This window comes from Populus nigra, chromosome 9 (assembly GCF_951802175.1).
Source record: "Populus nigra chromosome 9, ddPopNigr1.1, whole genome shotgun sequence".
In the NCBI taxonomy this organism is placed as follows: Eukaryota; Viridiplantae; Streptophyta; class Magnoliopsida; order Malpighiales; family Salicaceae; genus Populus; species Populus nigra.
In genome coordinates this window covers 17,736,179-17,756,801 of record NC_084860.1, presented here as the reverse complement: position 1 = coordinate 17,756,801, position 20,623 = coordinate 17,736,179, and the positions used below count along the sequence as shown (strand labels likewise).

Sequence of the window (20,623 nt, the reverse complement as noted above, 5' to 3'; positions counted from 1 at the left end):
AAAATTAAATTGGGTCTTTGATTTTTCAATTTAGTCCAAATTAGGCTCCCAAACTTAATTTTCACCAATTAAGCCCTCCAATTAATTTTGACCCGCTTAAAGTATAATTAAGTCCTTGCACTTAATTAACTCCTTCAATTGGACCCGAATTAATTCTTGAACATAATTAAAATTCAATTTGGCCCATGATTAAATCAAATTGGCCCATTAAAAATTTAATTATGTCATTAGGCTTAATTTTTATGCAAATTCGTCCAATACTTATTTAATTTGACCTTTGAATTTGCATTTTTGGGCATAACAGCGTACAATTGGGCCTTGAAATTCTTCCGAAAATTGCAGCTTGATTTTCGCCTATTTTTGCAGCCTTTATTTTATTTTTTTGATTTTGATTTTTTTTTTGATTTTTTTTTTGAAAAAAAGAGAATTTTGGGGAATCACCCAAAATTGGGTGATGACACTATCAACAGAAGAGGTAAACAAAATGGTTAAGAAAATCCCATGAAAGACTAAAAAGAAGCAACAAAGGTGAAAGATTTCGCGCTTGATAGAGACCATTCTCGACTCTTTCAAAGCAATTCTACGGCCGAAAAGATTCTCTTCTCTTTGCCATAGCTTGAGAAGCAAAAGATGACCTGGACAATTAGAGATTTCTGCTAACGGGTGGTTTTGAATTGCTGTTATTGTGTTCATGGCACATATCAGCTTCTGCTGGTGCTCTTCATCTACTGGGATTTCTACGATATGGGCGTCTTTCATCTCAGCCATTGTTGAACACAAATGAGATAAAAATTGAATTATAGAAAAAGCTAATAACACAAGAAAGGAAACAAAATAACGAACCAGAAGATTTTGAAAAAAAGAAAAAAGAAAGAAAACCAGAATGGGAAACCGCTGTCAAACAAGGAAATGAGAGAGATGGAAGAGCTGAAGAGAGATTAGATTATAGAAAGCAGAGGGAGATTACATTGCTTGATTGTTGTGAGAGGGAACGGGTTAAAACTTTCAGATATTTAAATAGTTGAGACACTCCTGGACTCTCATGAGTTACTCTTAATGCTCCAACGGTCAGATTTCTTATCAACAGCTAAATTTTAGAAGCTAATAATGGGCCTGCTAATTAGGGCTCCAATAACTGTCCTGAGGATCTTACTTGCAAGTTTTCTTTTCCCACTTTTTATTTAATATAATTTTATTTATTAACAACTGATTATTTACGAGAAAAAAATAATATAATAAACGTCCAAGTTACAGGAAATCATAGATTTAAAGTACTATAATCAAGGCTCTTTTTGGCTTAAAAGCAGGCCGGGGAGGACGTGTGGAGGCAATGGCGCATGCAACACATACAGGGAAGCTTATCACTCCTGAAGGTGAAAAGGAGTTCAAATGCCCCGATGATGTCTTCATCCTTGACCAGGCTGAAGAGGAAGGCGTTGACCTTCCATGCTCATGCAGGGCTGGGGCTTGTTCTTCATGTGCTGCCAAGATTGTTCAAGGGACTGTGGATCAGTTTGATATTAGCTTTCTTGGAGGTGACCAGATAGAGGCTGGTTGGGTTCTCACCTGTTATGCTTATCCTATGTCTGATCTTGTCATCGAGACACTCAAAGAGGAAGAGCTAATTGCTTCAAGTTAATTTATGCGCTTTAATTAATTGTTGATAACTAAGCTAGCCATGTCCTTTGTCTTTCTCCTTTAATTGTTTCTGCGTGTTGGCTGTCTCATGATCTTGCTTTTTACTGGGCATTGCCAAAGTTTTTATTCTTTCATTTGTGATGGCATGCAAATTACATTTGTTAGGGTAATTTAATTTAATAATATTCTCATTTTTTTTAATAAAAAAACATGAATGACAGACAGGCACAAACGTTGAAATTAGCTTTGGCAATGCCTTTGCCATTTAAAAAAAAATATTAAAAAGAATTTAATATCAATACATTTGTCTACAATAACCTTTACCATTAACAAAAAAGAAAAGAAAAGAAAAGAAGAAAAAGGCACAAACGTTGAAATCAAATCAATGACAAACAGATAGAATAAGAGCTAGCACTGAAGATCTAGCCTCTCTTTTACACCGACCATTAGATTAATTACCATGAAATATTCTTCCCCACTCGCTAGCTATTTAAATTCCCATTTCAATGCTCCCAGTAACAAGTTATTTATCACTCTTATTGCTTGATATGCATGAATGCTTGATCAAGAACACTCTTCCTTTCCATCTACAAAACGGGAAGAATCTAGAGTAAGTTAAAAGGCAGATTTCAGAAGCCTTTCCTAAGATTTCCTTCAAAGGTATGTACATGCGTCCCATGCATGGTCCCTAGAAAAGAAGTAAAGAACACTGTACATACAGGGATGCTTAACACCTAAGTGCATGCCCCAACCGAAGAGGTTGCGCGCGGATTAGAAAAAAAAAGTGTGTTTAACATTAATTATGATATTATTTTATGTTGAGATTTTAAAAACTAAGTTTAATAAAAATTATTAATTATATTTTTTTAGCAATGAAATGCGTGTAAAATTATGATGTCTTGATAATTTAAATATTTTTAAAACTATGATCGAAACAAAACGCAGTTTCAATGGCATATTATAACATAACGGGATGGATACTTGGGATTTTATTAAAATCTAATACAAAAGCATTTTATTAAACAAAAGAAGTTATTTGAAGAGGCAAGTAGTGGATGGTGATCACAACAACCCGTATTCTGGTATAATTAATTATAGTATCTTTGCTTTATTCCTCATTCCACCTCTATTTTTGCACTAAAAATGATGAAATTCTTTAAAAACATTTTATTTTTCAAACGCGGGTGTTTAATGGATGATTAAGGCCTTGTTTATTTTTGTGTTTTGAAATAAAATTGATTTTTTTATTTTTTTTCTTTACTTTAAATTAATAAATTTTCTACTATTTTTAGATTATTTAGATGTATTGATATAAAAAATAATTTTAAAAAAATAAAAAAATATATTATTTTAATATATTTCTAAATAAAAATCACTTTAAAAAATAATTATAACCACACTCTCAAACAGATCTAAGAGCTTGCTGTGATATTTTTTTAGGAGGAAAAATAGTATAATTACAGTAAATTTCTTATTTGATTTTATACCAAATAGTTTCAATAGAATATCATTTATCATCAAGCATATTTAAATAAGAGATAAAATAAATTTACCAATATCAAATCAAAACGAATCGTAATCTCACGAAGAGTGACTGAAAGATGCCCTAAACCCTAAAAAATGGCTAATATGAACACATTTGTTCTATTTGTTTTGTTAGTAATAGGAATTATTCTTCCTATTGAGATGCGTACCATACAAGAACTGGTTGAGCGTTGACAAAAAAAAAAGGGGGCCACTTGTGAAAGATCAGAGCTTTATGTCATTTTATGCTTCACCTTTTGCTGTCAAACAGGCCTCCTCCGTTCAGTGGCAGTACCCCCATTGTAGACGGCCAGTTGTGGTTGGGATCTGAGCCTAGTGGGCCTTTTTTGGGACCTTAATTTCTCAACTCCGCACAAAAAGTCATGGTGTTGTCGAAGAACAGGTTTGGCTGGGAAGTTTAACGGCCAAAGTAGATGCCACGTGTGTCTACTTCTTCCCTATCTAATCTTTTGTCACTCTAATTAAGGGTCTGTTTGAAAAAACAATGCTTTTTTAAAATTTTAATTTAATTTTTATTTTAAATAATTTTTTATGATTTTATTTTTTTTAATGTGCTAATATCAAAAATAATTTTAAAAAAATAAAATTTTTTATTTTAATACATTTCCAAGTAAAAAATATTTTGAACAGTAACCGTTAACACAATTTCAAACAAACTCTAAACCCGACGTTTGGACAACGGTAGACATTTTATTTTAGGAGTGCATAAGAATATGGCAGCAGTTGTTTTTTAAAGTATTTTTTCATGAAAATATATCAGAATAATATATATTTTTAAAAATTTTATTTTTGATATCAACACATCAAAATAATTTGAAAACACAGAAAAACAATAATTTGAAACAAATAAACAGGCATGTAGAGCCTGTTTAGGAACGTTGAACACGGTTCAAACCGCGTTCCTCCTAAAACTTGATTTTTTTGCTTAAATTTATTTTTTTAAATTTTCAGATCGTTTTAATATGCTGATGTCAAAATAATTTTATAAAAATAAAAAAAATATTATTTTGATGTATTTCTAAGCGAAAAACACTTTGAACCATTATCGTTACCACATTCTCAAATACCTCATTAGAGAGTGTTTTAAGTTTTTTTGAATATATTATTATTTTTTTATTTTTTAGAATTCATTCTTGAAATCAACACAATAAAACAATCCAAAAATACTAAAAAAAATTAAAATTATTTAAAAACACAATTAAACCACAAAAACAAATACTATCATAATCAAAGATCCAAATTAAACCGAGAGTTGGATGGGATAAGGTCAGTCGAATCAGCTCCATTAAAATGACATCAGTTCAAATTTTTTTATAAGTCAAAACAACATTGTCTTATAAAAATAAAAAATAAAAAACTCAAAAGGATTCATTTATGATTTTTAAAACTAGAAGGACTGACTTATAGGACAACAAAAAAATGGAGACTCAAAGCATGTTTTACCGATTAGGTATCCGACTGCATTTCTAACCCAACCAACAAGTTACCAAGTCTTCTTCCTCACCAGTTGACTCAGACTTCCGAGGTTTTTTTGCCATGATGTCTTTGTTGGTAGATAATTTCTAAGAAACATTAAATTATATATTCATTAATAAATAAACAACTCAATTGATAAAAGATAAATTAAAATACCAAATTTAAAAAAATAAAAAATGCTTTGGCTACTTCAGATTTATCCAAACCCGAATATAACTTAAGCTCAAAAATCAATTAAAAAAACTTAATGGTTCTAATCATGTCAAAAAAAAAAAATAGATAACAATATAATTATAAAACATAAAGTGAATTAGTGAAGTTATATGTGACATATAAAAGTGTGTTTGAAAGTGTAGTTACGATTGTTTTTTAAAATATTTTTTATTTGAAAATATATTAAAATAATATATTTTTATTTTTTAAAAATTATTTTTAATATTAGTATATTAAAATGATTCAAAAACACAAAAAAAATCTATTTGAAAAAAAATAATTTTTTTTTAATTTTTTTTAAAATTTTTTTAAAATACAAAAATAAAAGAGGCTATATATATTTAAGAAAAAGCTGGGTTGACTTGTATATATATATATATATATATATATGAACAAAATCTATTTTAATTCAATATATTTTTTAAAATCTTTGTAGTTTTAATTTTAAGTTTTGAAGGTATCCATGTCAACCATCTCAATCACTGATTGGTATTGCGCGGGGTCAGGTGACAACTATGGGCAACAGGTCACTCCCCTCCAAAAAAACGTCTAAAAAATCTCTCTCCGTCGCTGTCAGATCACCGTTAGCACCAGTACTCTACAGCAGCAAGTCGTTTTTTGCTCTTTTTGCTCTCATTTTTTTTTTCAAAATAATTTCTTCTCCAAAAAGAAACAGCCAGCAGCCCCATCCCCTCCTCCATGAAATAAAAAATCCACTCCCCTGTTTAAACACAGACACACCATTTCTTCTTCATCATACCTTCTTTTTTACCTTCAATAAAAACTGAACATTAGATGCATCTCTACAATGCGTGGCTGCCACCGCCAGTGGTGGAGGAGACGAAGAAAGAGAAAGACTCCTTCCGCACCGTGCTCAACTCCGTCAAGAACTCTTACAAACCCGATGATCCTGATTCCGTTTACTCCACTCTCAAATGGATTTCCGTCCTCGAACTGTTAGTCTCCCCCCCCTCTCTCTATCAATTTCTTTAATAACGATTGAGTTTTCAGCTTTATTTGATTCTAATTGAGTGTTAATGATTACTTACAGTTTTATTAAGGCGAAGAGCGAATTGAGTTTGGAAGATGTAGCTGAACTCGTTCAATTTGGAATTGAGTTGTTCAATATTTCGCAGAATAAGCTTTACGCTCAGGTATTATTATGATTTTCGGGTCTAATGCTGATTAATTAATTAATTAATAATTATAATTAACTTTTTAATTCTTTTTGAGTCTTAATTGTGGAATTTCGGGTTTATTTTTTAGGTGAGATGGGGAAATTTGTTAGTGAGAGTGCTAAATAAGTATAGAAAGAAGTTGGCTTTCAAAGTGCAATGGAGGCCTTTGTATGATACTCTTATTCATACTCATTTTACAAGGTAGGGAATTTTTTTTTGGCTTATTTTTCTGAGTTTTTGTTGATGATTTTAGTGTTTATGATTTGTATACTGGCGAGCATTATAGGAACACTGGTCCGGAAGGGTGGAGATTGAGACAAAGGCATTTTCAGACTATTTCTTCACTTGTTCGGTCCTGCCGGAGGTTCTTTCCTGCTGGTTCGGCTTTGGAGATTTGGAATGAGTTCTGGTAAGTGTTTAGTTTATCTGTAATGGTTTGACTCAATGGGAAACAGAATTGTATGTTTTTTCTATTTTTATGTATAGTTATATGTGAAGTTGGTTTTGACTGATACTGCATTTTTACTTGATGTTAAAAAAATCGAGACAAAAAGCCTGAAGAAGCACTGATATTAAATGATGGTGAAATTTATCCTTTGAATAATCTGGTGACGTCATTAACTTTCTATGGTTTCTATATTCGTTGTTGAAATTTTCTTGAAATAAACTTGCAGTTCTCTCTTGGAAAATCCATGGCATAATTCATCCTTTGAAGGATCTGGGTTTTTGAGACTGTTTTTGCCGACAAACTTGGAGAACCAGGACTTCTATACAGAGTATGTAGTGCATAGTTTATGAAATTCTTATTTCTTTATAGTTTTTGGAGCAAGTTTTATAACCTATTGCTGGCATGGCAGAACTTGGGTTAAAAAGAGCTTGAACATGTGGGACTCGATACCAAATTCCCAATTCTGGAACAGCCAGTGGGCAGCTATCATAGCACGTGTTATAAAAAACTATGACTTTATTGACTGGGAGTTCTTCTTACCAATGCTTTTCAGTAGATTCTTGAACATGTTTGAGGTGAGTTTATGAATACTTCAACTTATGTTTTATCATTTTCTAGTTTAGGGGAATAGTAGTGGGCGACTTGTGTGATGTTTAGATTAAAAGCGTGGAAGGTTCATAAGTGTTAGGATTTCGTTCTTCTTCGACGACTGGTATTATAACACATAATGATAGTAAGGACTTGTTAAACCATGCAGCTGAATTTTTTTAATACTTCGTAAGTACCTATAGAATGGGAAGAGGAACAAGAGGAGGGAACCTCTTACCTTAAATGCATGCTGTGACAAATTGACTATGAGGCAGTTTGCTAGGATTCCTTGTTGGAAGATTTTTATGGATATTAAAACATCAAGGAGAGGAAAGAAGTAGGAACAGTTGGAATACAAAGGATTTGGAACTCTTGCTTTGCAAATTTATTTACACATTAAAAACGTGGGAAGGGAAATTGATAAAATGTCGTATGCATTTAAATGAGGCTTGGCTCTAAATTCTCTCAGTCACTCCCTGAAAGAAAAATCCCTGCCTTGTTTTTCTTGGGTTCTCTGTCTATATCAATGTACTTGTTGCCATTCTGATTATCCACTATCATGCTTTAATCTGGCAATCACAGGTTCCTTTGGCAAATGGAAGTGCTTCATATCCATTTTCCGTTGATGTTCCAAGATACACAAGATTCTTATTCTCCCATAAAACTTCCACCCCAGCAAAGGCCATTGCAAAGTCAATTGTAAGATCAATAAACACGGCCATGCATTTTGTTGCTTTCATCAATTGATCCTATATGATTGTTTTCCACACTGTCATCCTATGCTGTTTCATTGCGAGTAGGTCTATCTGCTTAAACCTGGTGGTGCAGCTCAAGAGCTCTTCGGGAAATTGGGAAACCTCTTAGAACAGTCTGTTCACTAACATATGAATACTTTAAATATTGTCTCCAACCATGTTCATAATTCTCACCATTGGCTCATTATTGGTTTTTATTGCTGTAGATATTACCATCCATCTAATGGTGGTCGCTGGACTTATTCACTGGAGCGCTTTTTGCTTCATTTGGTAATTATGTTCCAGAAGCGCTTACAGCATGAGCAATGGTAAGGATATGTATATATGCATCTTTTTACCTTGTATATGTGTTATGCATTTACTTTAAAAATGTTTTAAGCTGTTACTATACAAATATTGGTGGTACAGGAGCACAGATAATAATAGACAGGCTGAAATGTTTCTTGGAAGATCGGAAAGGACTTATTTTGTCAATGTTTTACTGAAGTTAATTGATCGCGGGCAATACAGCAAAGATGAACATCTTTCTGAGACAGTTGCTGCAGCAACTTCCATTTTGTCATATGTGGAGCCCACTTTGGTTCTTCCATTTTTAGCATCTCGATTCCATTTGGCCTTGGAGACGGTTAGTAGTGTTGCATGTGTTGTTTTATGGATCAAAATGCTGAAATATGGTTTTGAACCTGGCTTCAAGGGATATTTAGTAGTCTCCTCTTCTCAAATAATGCTTCTGTCATCACATTAACTTGTCTTTTACTTACGTTTGTGTCTAGTCAGATGACTGCCACCCACCAGTTGAAAACTGCAGTGATGTCAGTAGCATTTGCAGGACGTTCTCTGTGTCTCACATCCCTATCAACTCGAGGGAAACAGGAAGATTGTGGTGGGGGTGATGATGCATATGTCGATCTCTTGACAATTTCACTATCCAATGCTTTACTTGGTATGGATGCTAATGACCCCCCCAAAACATTGGCAACCATGCAGTTAATTGGCTCCATATTTTCCAATGTAAGAGCCGATGCCTTGATAATTTTCTCAATTCTTTCTTTTATGCCCATAATTAATGAACATGTTCATTTCCCATTCAATTTATAATTACAGATTGTTACTTTGGATGATAGTACCGATCAGCTATCATTCATGCCAATGATCCGGTTTTCTGAATGGTTGGATGAATTCTTGTGTCGCTTATTTTCATTGCTTCAACATCTAGAACCCAGCAGCGTTCTGTAAGTAATAGCATTTAGTATCCCATCTGTTTCTCTTAAATTTTCTGCATTGCTTAATATATTTAGACATGCTGATTTGCCCTTCTAGTCAGAACAATTCATTATTATTGTTATAGGCATGAAGGCCTACATTCATCGGCAACATCAGGAACTTTTCTTGTCGATGATGGTCCTTTCTACTATTGTATGCTTGAAATCTTGCTCGGAAGACTATCTAAATCACTATACAAACAGGTTCAGCTGCTGTCTTCATTCACAGTTCATTCACCATGATCTCTCCTTGGGGAAGAGATTGTTTTTTAAATTATTCCTTTCATGGTGACAGGCTTTGAGAAAAATTGCAAAGTTTGTTAGGACAAGTATTCTTCCTGGAGCAGTTGCAGAGGTTGGATTGCTTTGTTGTGCTTGTGTTCATTCAAACCCAGAAGCGGCTGTTGCTTCTCTTGTTGATCCAATCTTGTCATCTGTTATATCCTCTTTGAAAGGAACGCCTGCAACGGGCTTTGGAGGGAGAGGGATTCCAGATGCCACAGTTTCAATTAAGGTTTGTTAGATGGTGTAAGTTATTAGATTTTATTTTGCAGAAAGATTCTTGGTGAAAATTGATGGCTTCTTTCCCAGGCCAAACCAACACTCTCTCCAGCTCTTGAAACAGCAATCGATTATCAATTAAAAATATTATCAGTTGCCATAAACTATGGAGGTCCTGCTCTTCTTCGGTGCAAGGATCAATTCAAAGAAGCTATCGTGTCAGCTTTTGAATCTCCCTCTTGGAAGGTTTTAATTCACCCCAGTAACTTGTTTCATTTATAATTGGAGATCCTATTCAAATGATATTTGTTTGGATAGGATGCTTGTTGGGCGTTTTGCTGAATATTTTAAATGCTTGTCTAATTTTATTGTATGCTTTACATAATTTTTTGGAAAACTCTTTCATCATATGCTAGGTTAATGGAGCCGGTGATCATCTCCTTCGATCCCTCCTTGGAAGCCTGATTGTTTATTATCCTATGGATCAATACAAGTAAGCTTATATCTTTTCATCTATACATGTTATTGTTAAAAATTCTCTGTTGTTTATCTATTCAACTTCCCTTTGAATAAAAAATTGAAGAATATTGATTTTGTAGGTCCATTTCAAGGCACCCAGCAGCTCTGGCATTAGAAGAATGGATCAGCGCAAAAGATTACAACAGTGATGGACCATCGATGGGGCCCAAGTGGCATGTTCCAAATGATGATGAAGTTCAGTTTGCAAATGAACTTTTAAACCTTCATTTTCAATCAGCTTTAGATGACCTTTTGAAAATATGCCAAAATAAAATACATTCCGATACAGGTAATCCTTATTTGTTCTTCTAACGTAGTTTTCAGATGTTGTGGTGGAATTTTTATCTTGAGGAGCTTAGAATCTTTCTAGGTCATAAAACTGATAAAAATAATTGTCTTCTAGAAAAACTTTGAACCTGATGACTTGATATCAGTGGATCAAAATATTTTATGAGGGTTCATTCTGCTGAATCTCATATAATCATGTCCTAATATCCTCGATTCCAACTGTGTTAGTAGTTCAATAATAATTGCAAGTTAATGACTATATGCTGTTTCTCATGTAAAGAAAAATGCCCTGTCATTGATGTTGCAATTGATATTTCATTATTTTTCTTCTGCTAATTACATGCACCTTGCTAGCAGGAAATGAGAAAGAGCACTTGAAAGTGACTCTTTTGCGTATTGATTCTTCACTGCAAGGTGTTTTATCTTGCTTACCTGATTTCAGCCCATCCTCCAGGAATGGGATTGTGGAAGATGCGAGTCATATTTCTTTCTTGATAGCTGGAGCAACTGGTTCAAGTGTTGGCAGTACTGGACTGCGTGAAAAAGCTGTTGAGATTATACATGCAGCTTGCAAGTAATTTTTGAATCTTAGTTTTTATCTGGATATTGTTTACCCACATTGAGCAAGTCTGAAGTGCTAAAACGTTGCTATATTTACAATGCTGCAGATATATGTTAGAGGAAAAATCAGATGACAGCATCCTCTTGATACTCACTGTTCGTATCATGGATGCTTTGGGAAACTTTGGTAATGAACTATACATTCAGATTAATAGAATTCCTTTTAACCTCTTGAGATGCTCACAGTAGCTTTTTCCACACATATTTTAGACATCACCCTTTTTTGTGTCCTGATTTGTTTATTTTCATCCCTTAACCTATGTCAAACAGGAAGTTTGGAGTATGAGGAGTGGTCAAATCACAGGCAGGCTTGGAAGTTGGAATCTGCTGCCATTTTAGAACCTCCAATGAATTTTATCGTGTCTTCTCATTCTCAAGGAAAGAAAAGGTAAGTAGTTTGGACATGAGATTGCCCTTTATTGTTGTTTGAACCTTGCATTGGTGACTGGATTCAAATGTTTAATCTATTGATCTAATTCAGGCCTAGGTGGGCTCTTATTGACAAGGCATACATGCATAATACTTGGAGGTCATCACAATCATCCTATCATCTGTTTCGTATGAGTGGGAACTTCTCTCCACCAGACCATGCAATTCTTTTGATGGATGATCTGCTAAAACTTTCTTTGCATAGTTACGAAACTGTTCGCTCGTAAGTTCAATCTTCTGCGATCCTTACATGATCAAACTGGTTTTTCCTGTGCATATTCTTGTTTCTCTTGGGTGATAGGGTTGCTAATGATTTTTAAATAAAGGCTGTACCATGCCATAGCTTCTGCTATTTCATAGTTCAAACAAATAACTAGGAAAAACAATTGAGTTTCAAAAATATCTGATATACATTGTTGACCTTTTGCCAGGCTTGCTGGAAAATCTCTGCTGAAGATGATTAAGAGATGGCCATCAATGATTTCAAAATGTGTGCTCTCTCTTACTGAACACTTGCGGAATCCCAGCTCACCAGAATATGCAGTGCTGGGTTCTTGTACTGTCCTTTCTACACAAACAGTTCTCAAGCATTTGACAACAGTAATATTCAGAACAAATTGGTTTCAATACATTTCTGGGAGTAAAATTTTCTGATATGCCATCTTTTATTTCAGGATCCAAAAGCATTATCTTCTTTTCTTCTTGGGATTCTTTCAAGGTGATCCTTGATTCCCTGTTTTTGCCCTTTATATATTGGAGTTTTTTGATAACTGTGAAGCCATACTAACTCTACCCTGCTTTTCCTTTTGTTTTTGCAGCTCGCATCATGAATCACTGAAAGCCCAGAAAGCAATTAATGAGGTCAAATCTCTTATCAGTATTAATTTAAGGGTTGTTTCTCTGAATTTACTTCTAATATTTTTTAGTGCCCCAACAGCTTTTTGTTATGTACAACATCTACTTTCCGGGAGTGTCTAGAAGCATTTTCAGGACATCAGATAATTACATAGATGGACCAAATTTTGCAGATTTGGTTTCTCAGATTGGATCAATGAGTTTTGATTCTTCTGGTTTGCATTGGCGGTAAAATCTCACTCTTTGTTTACTCGATATTTGCAGTAGGTGCTGAGCTGCCTTCAGAATTGCCTTTAAGTTTATTATGAACATTTTTGGCCTGTTGAGGAAGGCCCATGTACTGGCAGACTTAGAAATACTGTCTGGTTGAGTATGTGAAATGCAAATATAACTATTTTTGACTGGAAATGCAGCATCTCTATCTGTTCTAAACTCTTGGCCTCCAAATAGTCATGGATTTTGGTTCATTTCATTTGTTGTTGTTTTTACCTGGCAGGTACAACCTAATGGCTAACAGAGTTCTGCTTTTGTTGGCTATGGCTTCTAGGAGTGTTCCAAACTTCTCTTCAAAAATCCTGAGTGAAACTGCTGGTGAGTACCTTTCCTGTTACTTTGTGATTGACTCCTTGCCCTTTTCATCAGCATTCTTTCCACATTTTAATGGGATTTTCACTCACAATTTCTTTGACATTGTCTTACTGATGCCTTTTCAGGCCACTTTCTTAAAAATTTAAAAAGTCAACTTCCTCAAACAAGGATACTTGCAATCTCAGCTCTAAATACACTATTAAAAGAGTCACCATACAAGCTCTCTGCTGAGAATCAATCTGCAGTGCTAGAGGATTTACAGACAAATGCCAAATCATCTCTCGAAGGGGCATTATGTGAAATTTTTCAGGAAGAAGGGTTCTTTAACGAGACTTTGAATAGCCTGTCTCATGTTCATGTAATCACTGATATTGATAGCACTTCTTCCAGAGGAAGTCACGGGAATTCTTTTATCCAAAACCTTGCAGACAAATCAATTACCCGTTTTTATTTTGATTTTTCATCTTCATGGCCACGCACTCCTAGTTGGATTTCTCTATTTGGAAGTGATACTTTCTACTCCAACTTTGCACGAATCTTTAAGCGCCTAATACAAGAATGTGGCATGCCTGTCTTACAAGCACTTAAAGGAACACTGGAGGAGTTTGCAAATGCTAAGGAAAGGTCTAAGCAGTGTGTTGCTGCTGAAGCATTTGCTGGGGTGTTGCACTCTGATATCAATGGTCTTTTAGGAGCATGGGACAACTGGATAATAGTTCAGTTGCAGACTGTGATTCTTTCTCAGTCAGTGGAATCTATTCCAGAGTGGGCAGCATGTATACGCTATTCAGTTACTGGAAAAGGAAAATACGGTACAAGAGTCCCTGTTCTGAGGAAACAGATTTTGGATTGTTTGATGACACCTTTACCTCCAGCTGTAAATACCACTGTTGTTGCGAAGCGCTACACTTTTCTTTCAGCTGCTCTCATAGAGATATCCCCACAAAAGATGCCAGTGGCTGAGATAAAACTCCATAACAGACTTATGAATGAGCTGTTGGATAACATGTGCCACTCATCAGCGCAAGTAAGCATGTCATTTTCATTTATTTTCTTAATTGAAGCTGGCATGTTTTGCCACTCTTATGAATCATGATTATGTTGAACTTCCTTTTCCTTTTCTATTATGTGAATCCTAAAAGGAATGAGAAGAATAACAAAGAAACTTAAGTTTTTCTTGGAGAGTGGTCGAATGTAATGATGCATGAAGATAATAACCACAATTATTTTCTGTATCCTTAATTTTCTATAACAAATTGAGTTGTTTTTCTGATCATGTTACTATGCTATATTGTCATGGAACAGGTAAGGGAAGCTATAGGTGTTACCCTGGCTGTGCTGTGCTCTAACATTCGTCTTCACTTGTCATCTGCTCACGATTATTCTTGTGAAGAGGCAAGCGAGACTGACAACCAATTGAAAGAGGAAAAGTGGGTCCTAATTCTGACTCACCGAGCTACTGATGTGGTCACAAATATTCAGAATACTAGTCCAGCAGACAACTTGGAGACTGCTGGGCATACGGCTTTTCAAAATGGGTCTTTGAATGGGGATGCACAAGATGATGTTAAGTGGATGGAAACGGTATTAATTTTCAGAACAAATTATATTTGCTTCCACAACTATTAGAGTGACTGATTGATCAATATATTTCTTCTTGTTTGATGCAGCTATTTCATTTTATCATCTCAACGTTGAAGTCTGGCAGATCTTCTTATTTACTGGATGTTATTGTGCAATTTCTCTATCCTGTACTTTCTTTGCAGGTATGTATGGTGCATTTTCTTTGTTTGTGTTACTTGACTGGTCTTTGCCTGTGGTTTCCATCTAATTGCTGCATTGATTGCTCCAAATTTTCTGAACACCCCGATTGTTTGCCATTATTCCTTTTATGCTCATTTGAATGTTTGGGTTGGCTCACATACCTTAGGAAGAAAATAGTAAGATTGAAGCTTTTTATTACATAATAAATAAGAGAAATGGGAATGTATAGCTCCTTATTTCAACTGAATAACATTCTTTTTCAGCGTGCACTTTCCTTATTTGGTCTTTATACAAATCTTCCACTTGGTGCTTAGTCATTTTGCTGCACAAGCTGTGGTCATCCCTTCTCTCTTGTTGCCAGCATTTTGTTTCCAGTGATTTGGAATACATACTCGGATGCAAATTTGATGCACAATATTGTGGCTTGTTTAATTCTCTGGGGCATTTGATGTAGAAACAGCATACTTGAATTTATTGCCTGAACGTGCCGATAACATTGGGCATCCTGCCTCTTTAGCTGACAAAGATATTATTGCCTTTGTGAAGGAAACATCAAATAAAGATTTGTCAACACTGGCCAAGGCATGTTTTGAATTGCTGAAATGGAGAATTTTCTGGGCACCTCATCTCCAGAGGGCTGTTTCAGTAATTCTTTGTTCTGCCAATGATCCGAACTGGCGGACCCGATCAGCTACTTTGACATATCTGCGTACTTTTATGTATAGGTATTGTGCATTTGCTGTATGCCTTATCTCTTACATCGTGGATCCTGTTTTATCATGTTAACATGGTAATTTCAAGTTCTTATTTCCAGTTTTTGTCGCATATTTATATTTATTGCAGTATATTAAGAAGTCAAACTTATTCAAAGCAAGCAAGGAATTTCACTTTTAGATTTTCCACACAAGAATATGTATTAATTACTTGTTATATATTGCAATTATATCTTCCATGATCTCATGTTTTAACAAGTTATTTGTTATAGATCTGAATGTGAATATTTTTTTATGCGTTGAAAGTAATTAGAGCCATGTTTAGTATTTTGTGGGAATCAGCTTGAGGGGTGTGGGTTAAGAAAGTATTTATGATTTGGATTCTTAAATAGTTGGCATGGTCTTTTTATTACAGGCATACTTTCATCCTCTCAAATGTGGAAAAACAACAAATTTGGAAAACTGTTGAAAGTCTCCTGAGAGATAATCAAGTAGAGGCAAGTTCCTAGCTGAATCTTCAATTTGATAAGTTTTGTAGATTTCTAGATGCAAATGTAGATTAGCTGGTGAAGATTAATCCTTTGTTCAATTGATAGTTTAATAATCATTGACCTGACTGATTTTTATTTGTGATAAGATGTCAGAGATTCCTGAAATAAAATAGCAGTTGTGAAATACTAAGTCACCAGGTGCATTAGGATAGTCCTTTATGTAAAGATTTCTTTCATCGTGGGAGTTACCGAGGGAGTGAAGTCCTTGGAAAACAGGACAAGTCATTCTATTTTTGCTTTCAACATAAAAAGCTAATTCTTGGTCAGGTAAGGGAGCATGCTGCAACAGTTCTAGCAGGTCTAGTGAAGGGTGGGAATGAAGATCTTGCTAAAGACTTCCGTGAAAGAGCTTACTTGGAGGCGAATACCATCCATAGGAAGAGAAAGCAAAGGTTATATAATGATCTTCTGTTCTATAAGTTAGATTTCTCTTTCACTGAGTATACATTTTTCATGCACACATTGATGCACCTTTTGGAGTCCATGTCAAGCATACGTGAGGTTGGCCTTTTGCATTGAAATTTCTTTTTATCTAATTGACATCAAAATACTATCTATGTTCCTCACAGTCATCTTAATTATTGTGTGTGGGATCACCACTGGTATACCATGTTTTCATATCTGTTTTGCTTTTAGTACACAAGCAGCAAGTCCTGGTATGGATGATCTTGTAATTTTGACATAGAGATAGTATACCTGATTGTAGGAATCTGAAAACTGGCCAATCTATAGCATCTGTTCATGGTGCTGTACTTGCTTTGGTGGCTTCTGTGTTGTCAGTTCCATATGATATGCCCAGGTATGTTCATGTTAATATATGGAACCAGTTGTATCAAGTGTTTTCAGAATTATCCTACAATGTTATTCGTTTCGTATGAAATGGTGATGATATGCAACTTATGGCAAGTTGCTTCATAACCATGTCAGATCCTCCTTATAGTGGCAAGTGGTCAAGTTATCATATTAGTGTTACCTGACCAGCTAATGTGCCTAGTTGAAGTAGTGTTTTGAGTAACAATAATATCAGGCAGCGTTTCTATCTATATTTATCAAGAGCTGAATGAATGAAGGTTGTCATTTTCTTAATGTCTATACTTCAAACTCTGTGGGTATAGTTTTGATTATTTTCTCGAGGAGATTAATTATAATCCTGCTGACTATTTTTCTGTTCTTAAGAACCATAGGAATTGCAATTCTAATCTCAGTCCTCTTGCCTTTGTGAGGTTTGCTAACTGCATAGTCATTTATTCCTTGCTATGGAGGATACTTAGGGACATTGAATCGTGTTCCAACTCAAAATGCAGGTCATGTTATTAGTGCTTGAGGGTAATTAGGGACATTGGCTCTTGGTTTAAGGTGGTGCTAATTAATCAAACTTAAAAGAAGTGTTTCTGGAATTAGCTAAGATGAGCACAGTAGAGTTTTGTCTTCTTTCCTGGGCCATGGGATTTGATGAGAAGCAAGGTCTTGTATAGTTGGTAAGACATCCAAAAATGCATGGCTGCTTAGGGAGATGGTTGAAAGGTCTGTCTTTCTGGTTCTTTTTATCTGTTCTTAATAACACAATCGTGGATTATGTCAATTACGACAGCAGAAATTGGCTGATCGAATTGAAGTACCTGCATAGTTATATGGAAGCTTAAAGAAGAAATAGTTGTGCTAGACACACCGTTATCAAATGACATAATCATGGTTGGGATCAATCTAATTTGTTTAAGACTTGCTGAAGCTCTCTTGCTACTTTTTTTTTTCTGACTGTCATAACCGGCTGAGAACAAGGACTTTTTTAGAGCGACTTAAATGGGTTCCTGGAAACTCTAATATTTACTCTTACACACGCCACACCAGAAAGCCATTTTGTGACCCTTAACTTACAGAATTTTGAAGAGATCTGATTGTTGATTCTTTTTGAAGGAATATATGAATGCATATAAATATGATAGCTTTGGCCCTTGTATTTTACCTGATAATTTTCATCTATTCAGTTGGTTGCCTGATCATGTTACTCTACTGGCTTGTTTTGGAGGAGAGCCTTCACCTGTGAAATCTACGGTTACAAAGGCAATCGCCGAGTTCCGACGAACTCATGCGGACACATGGAATGTCCAGAAAGATTCATTTACTGAAGAACAACTCGAGGTAGCCTTATAAATGTTTGTCACATTCCTTAGGTTGGAGGATTTAAATACCTTTCGTGATTTGTAAACCTCTACTTATTTGATACTGGCAGGTTCTAGCAGATACATCGTCCTCGTCATCATATTTTGCTTGATATACATAGCATTTTTAGCAAGAGAAGATACTATAGGAACTTATTAATGATTGAAAGGGTTTCAACACCAATGATTTGGTAGAACAAGAAGAAGTTATGCGATTCTAGGGTATAATTTGTATAGAAGTTTATTTACATTTTTCATTATTTGTGATAAGATATCTGTTATTGTCAATAAATGAAGGGTGTCATTGCCTATTTTGTGATGTAAATATCCTTAAACTATTGAGTTCATTAGATCATCAGATGGTAAATCCCATAGAACGCAGTCTGTATTGAAGAGGGATGGGCCATTTCTAATCTCTTTCCCACCCTGGGATTCTTCTCCATTCTCATCATCGAGCTTTTCATGCAATCTACCTTGTTGGTCACCTGCTGTGCACGTGCTTCCAGTGCACATACTCTGACTCCATGGCGATAAAGCAACTTCGTTGCCAAAAGAAGATGGACCACATAAAAATGCATTAACTGATGAAGGGAAGTAGGCGCAGGTGCCTGCAAAATTGGCAGAGGTAGCACCAGGGGAATCCCAGGTCTTGTTTGGGGGCAGAATTCCAGGTTCTTGCATAGCCCTGGAGAAACCAAGCTTGATTCTCTCAATAGTATCATCATTTTCATCATGTTTAGTGGCAGTATAAGGGGATGAGGTGTTCCCTTGTACTCCATTTGTGTTGCATTGTAGCAGCTGGAAGTCAATCCGCTTTTTAGTGAGCAGGTGGAGCATTTCATCCTTGAAGCAGCCAAGGGCTGCTTCTGCAAGGTTAGCCACCTGCGGTGTTGCTAGTGTGGTGGCAATCTCTGCCATGAGGTGGGAGAAGGGCTTGTGGGTAACCGGGTCTATTCCCATGCCAGAAAGCTTCCTTTTCAGCTTGGTGTTCCAGTGATTTTTAACATCATTGTCTGTGCGGCCTGGAAGCTGAGCAGCAATCAATGACCATCTGTGATGCCATTTCGCAATCAGTCATTGAATAGCAGAAATTGGTACCAAAAAAAGGTTTATGCAGCATGTATTGAAAGACTGAGCAATTATATATATATATCGATTGGTGTACCGGTTGCCAACAACAGAGTGAAGCTTGACAATGGTATGTTCTTCTGCATCCGAAAACTGGCCGTGCTTCAGATCAGGCCGGAGATAATTAGTCCACCGCAACCTGCAACTCTTCCCACATCTCTGGAGACCTTAATCATACAAGGACATAAAAAAACAATAAAAATCCGGTCATAAATTATAGCATATGAATGATGATGCTATTAAGAACATTAAGGTGGAGGGGGGAGAGGACAGAAACCAGCATTCTTGGGGATGAGCCGCCAGTTACGGGTGCCGTGTTGGGCGATGTAAGAAGAGAGTTTGTTATCTTCTTCAGGTGTCCATTGCCCCCTTTTCACGTTGTCCTTCTCACAACACGGAATCCTGCCCATCTGTGTGTGCTTGTCTTTTGTTTACTCTTCTTCTCTCGCACTATCCTCCTTGAGAAATGCTAATGCTTTGGCTACTATAATGCTGTCTACTGTCTAGTGCCTCAAATTTTGGGGGAGCAAAATTATAAAGAAAAGAAAACAAGTGGAAGTGAGAAAAGAAATGGTAAGCGGGTCAATTCTTATATACAGAAACAAAAGTTTGGTTTGCATATGAAATACTGCATGGGGTTAAATTAAATTGGAAATAATAAAAATGGCATCGAAGGCGCATGATTTTATTAAACTATTCAACGCTATTGAGAGTGTGAGAGGTGGGCTGGTAGCTCACCCACAAGACACCCGGTCAACTCTCTCACTTGTTGACTCCCCTTGGAGGTCCTTGCAGATGTTTTGGGTTGGGTGGCTTTCTGCTTTGATCACACAATTTTACCACCGCCTCCATAGTAGGAGCCTCGAATTCCTTGAAAGCAGAACATGTGCAGTTTAAGGTTGTTCCACGTACGTGTGGCTCATCATTTTGACACGCGCAGCCTCGAGAGAGAATGAATGGTCTTGTTTTGTTCAACTTGCAAGAAAGAAGTCCATTGATGCTTTGATCACACAAATTCTGATGTGATTTTTTTTTTAAAAAAAAAAAAAGAAAAGGAAAAGGAAAAGTTAAGGCAAGGTGATTGCATTATTTAAAGCAGAAATAGTATCGTATCATATCATCAGCAGTGGCAAGCGACAACGACTCCTAATTTCTTAGTTGTTTAGTCTCCTCGTTGCAAATGCATGTCAGTGCCACGGAGACAACAGGGTAGTGAGCTGGGGGGGTACCTGTACTCTCGAATTTCTTTAAAAGTAGTCCCTCATCAGAAAAGGCTTCTTAATTGAGTCCTTGTGCTTTAGCTTTGTCAATCCTCCATGCCGTCACTCCTTCAAATCCTAGTCAAGTGGGAGATTGCTTTTTTTAAGAAAAATCCTGATGAAGACAACTCACTTTGGAGGCTAC

The 20,623-nt window shown here is 35.8% G+C and overlaps 2 protein-coding genes across 2 annotated transcripts; one reads left to right on the top strand and one right to left on the bottom strand.

The window, feature by feature from the left end:
- The first annotated feature begins 5,490 nt into the window (after positions 1-5,490).
- LOC133703427 (proteasome activator subunit 4-like) lies at positions 5,491-18,410 on the top strand. Its single transcript, XM_062127919.1, has 35 exons — positions 5,491-5,828; positions 5,924-6,026; positions 6,139-6,251; positions 6,337-6,459; positions 6,725-6,826; positions 6,908-7,073; positions 7,669-7,785; positions 7,887-7,954; positions 8,048-8,149; positions 8,250-8,466; positions 8,619-8,852; positions 8,946-9,073; positions 9,190-9,307; positions 9,399-9,617; positions 9,695-9,850; positions 10,021-10,097; positions 10,204-10,412; positions 10,769-10,985; positions 11,080-11,159; positions 11,303-11,420; positions 11,514-11,684; positions 11,893-12,061; positions 12,136-12,179; positions 12,280-12,322; positions 12,399-12,544; positions 12,813-12,907; positions 13,030-13,931; positions 14,210-14,488; positions 14,575-14,670; positions 15,215-15,393; positions 15,797-15,878; positions 16,200-16,324; positions 16,639-16,731; positions 17,918-18,071; positions 18,163-18,410. Exons 1-35 carry the CDS (start codon positions 5,668-5,670, stop codon positions 18,202-18,204), a joined length of 5,448 nt encoding a protein of 1,815 aa, XP_061983903.1. The 5' UTR covers positions 5,491-5,667; the 3' UTR covers positions 18,205-18,410.
- LOC133703429 (transcription factor MYB80) lies at positions 18,307-20,570 on the bottom strand. Its single transcript, XM_062127921.1, has 5 exons — positions 20,449-20,570; positions 19,958-20,236; positions 19,497-19,722; positions 19,257-19,386; positions 18,307-19,142 (listed from the first exon to the last, which is right to left on the bottom strand). Exons 3-5 carry the CDS (start codon positions 19,627-19,629, stop codon positions 18,422-18,424), a joined length of 984 nt encoding a protein of 327 aa, XP_061983905.1. The 5' UTR covers positions 19,630-19,722; positions 19,958-20,236; positions 20,449-20,570; the 3' UTR covers positions 18,307-18,421.
- Positions 20,571-20,623: the final 53 nt, after the last annotated feature.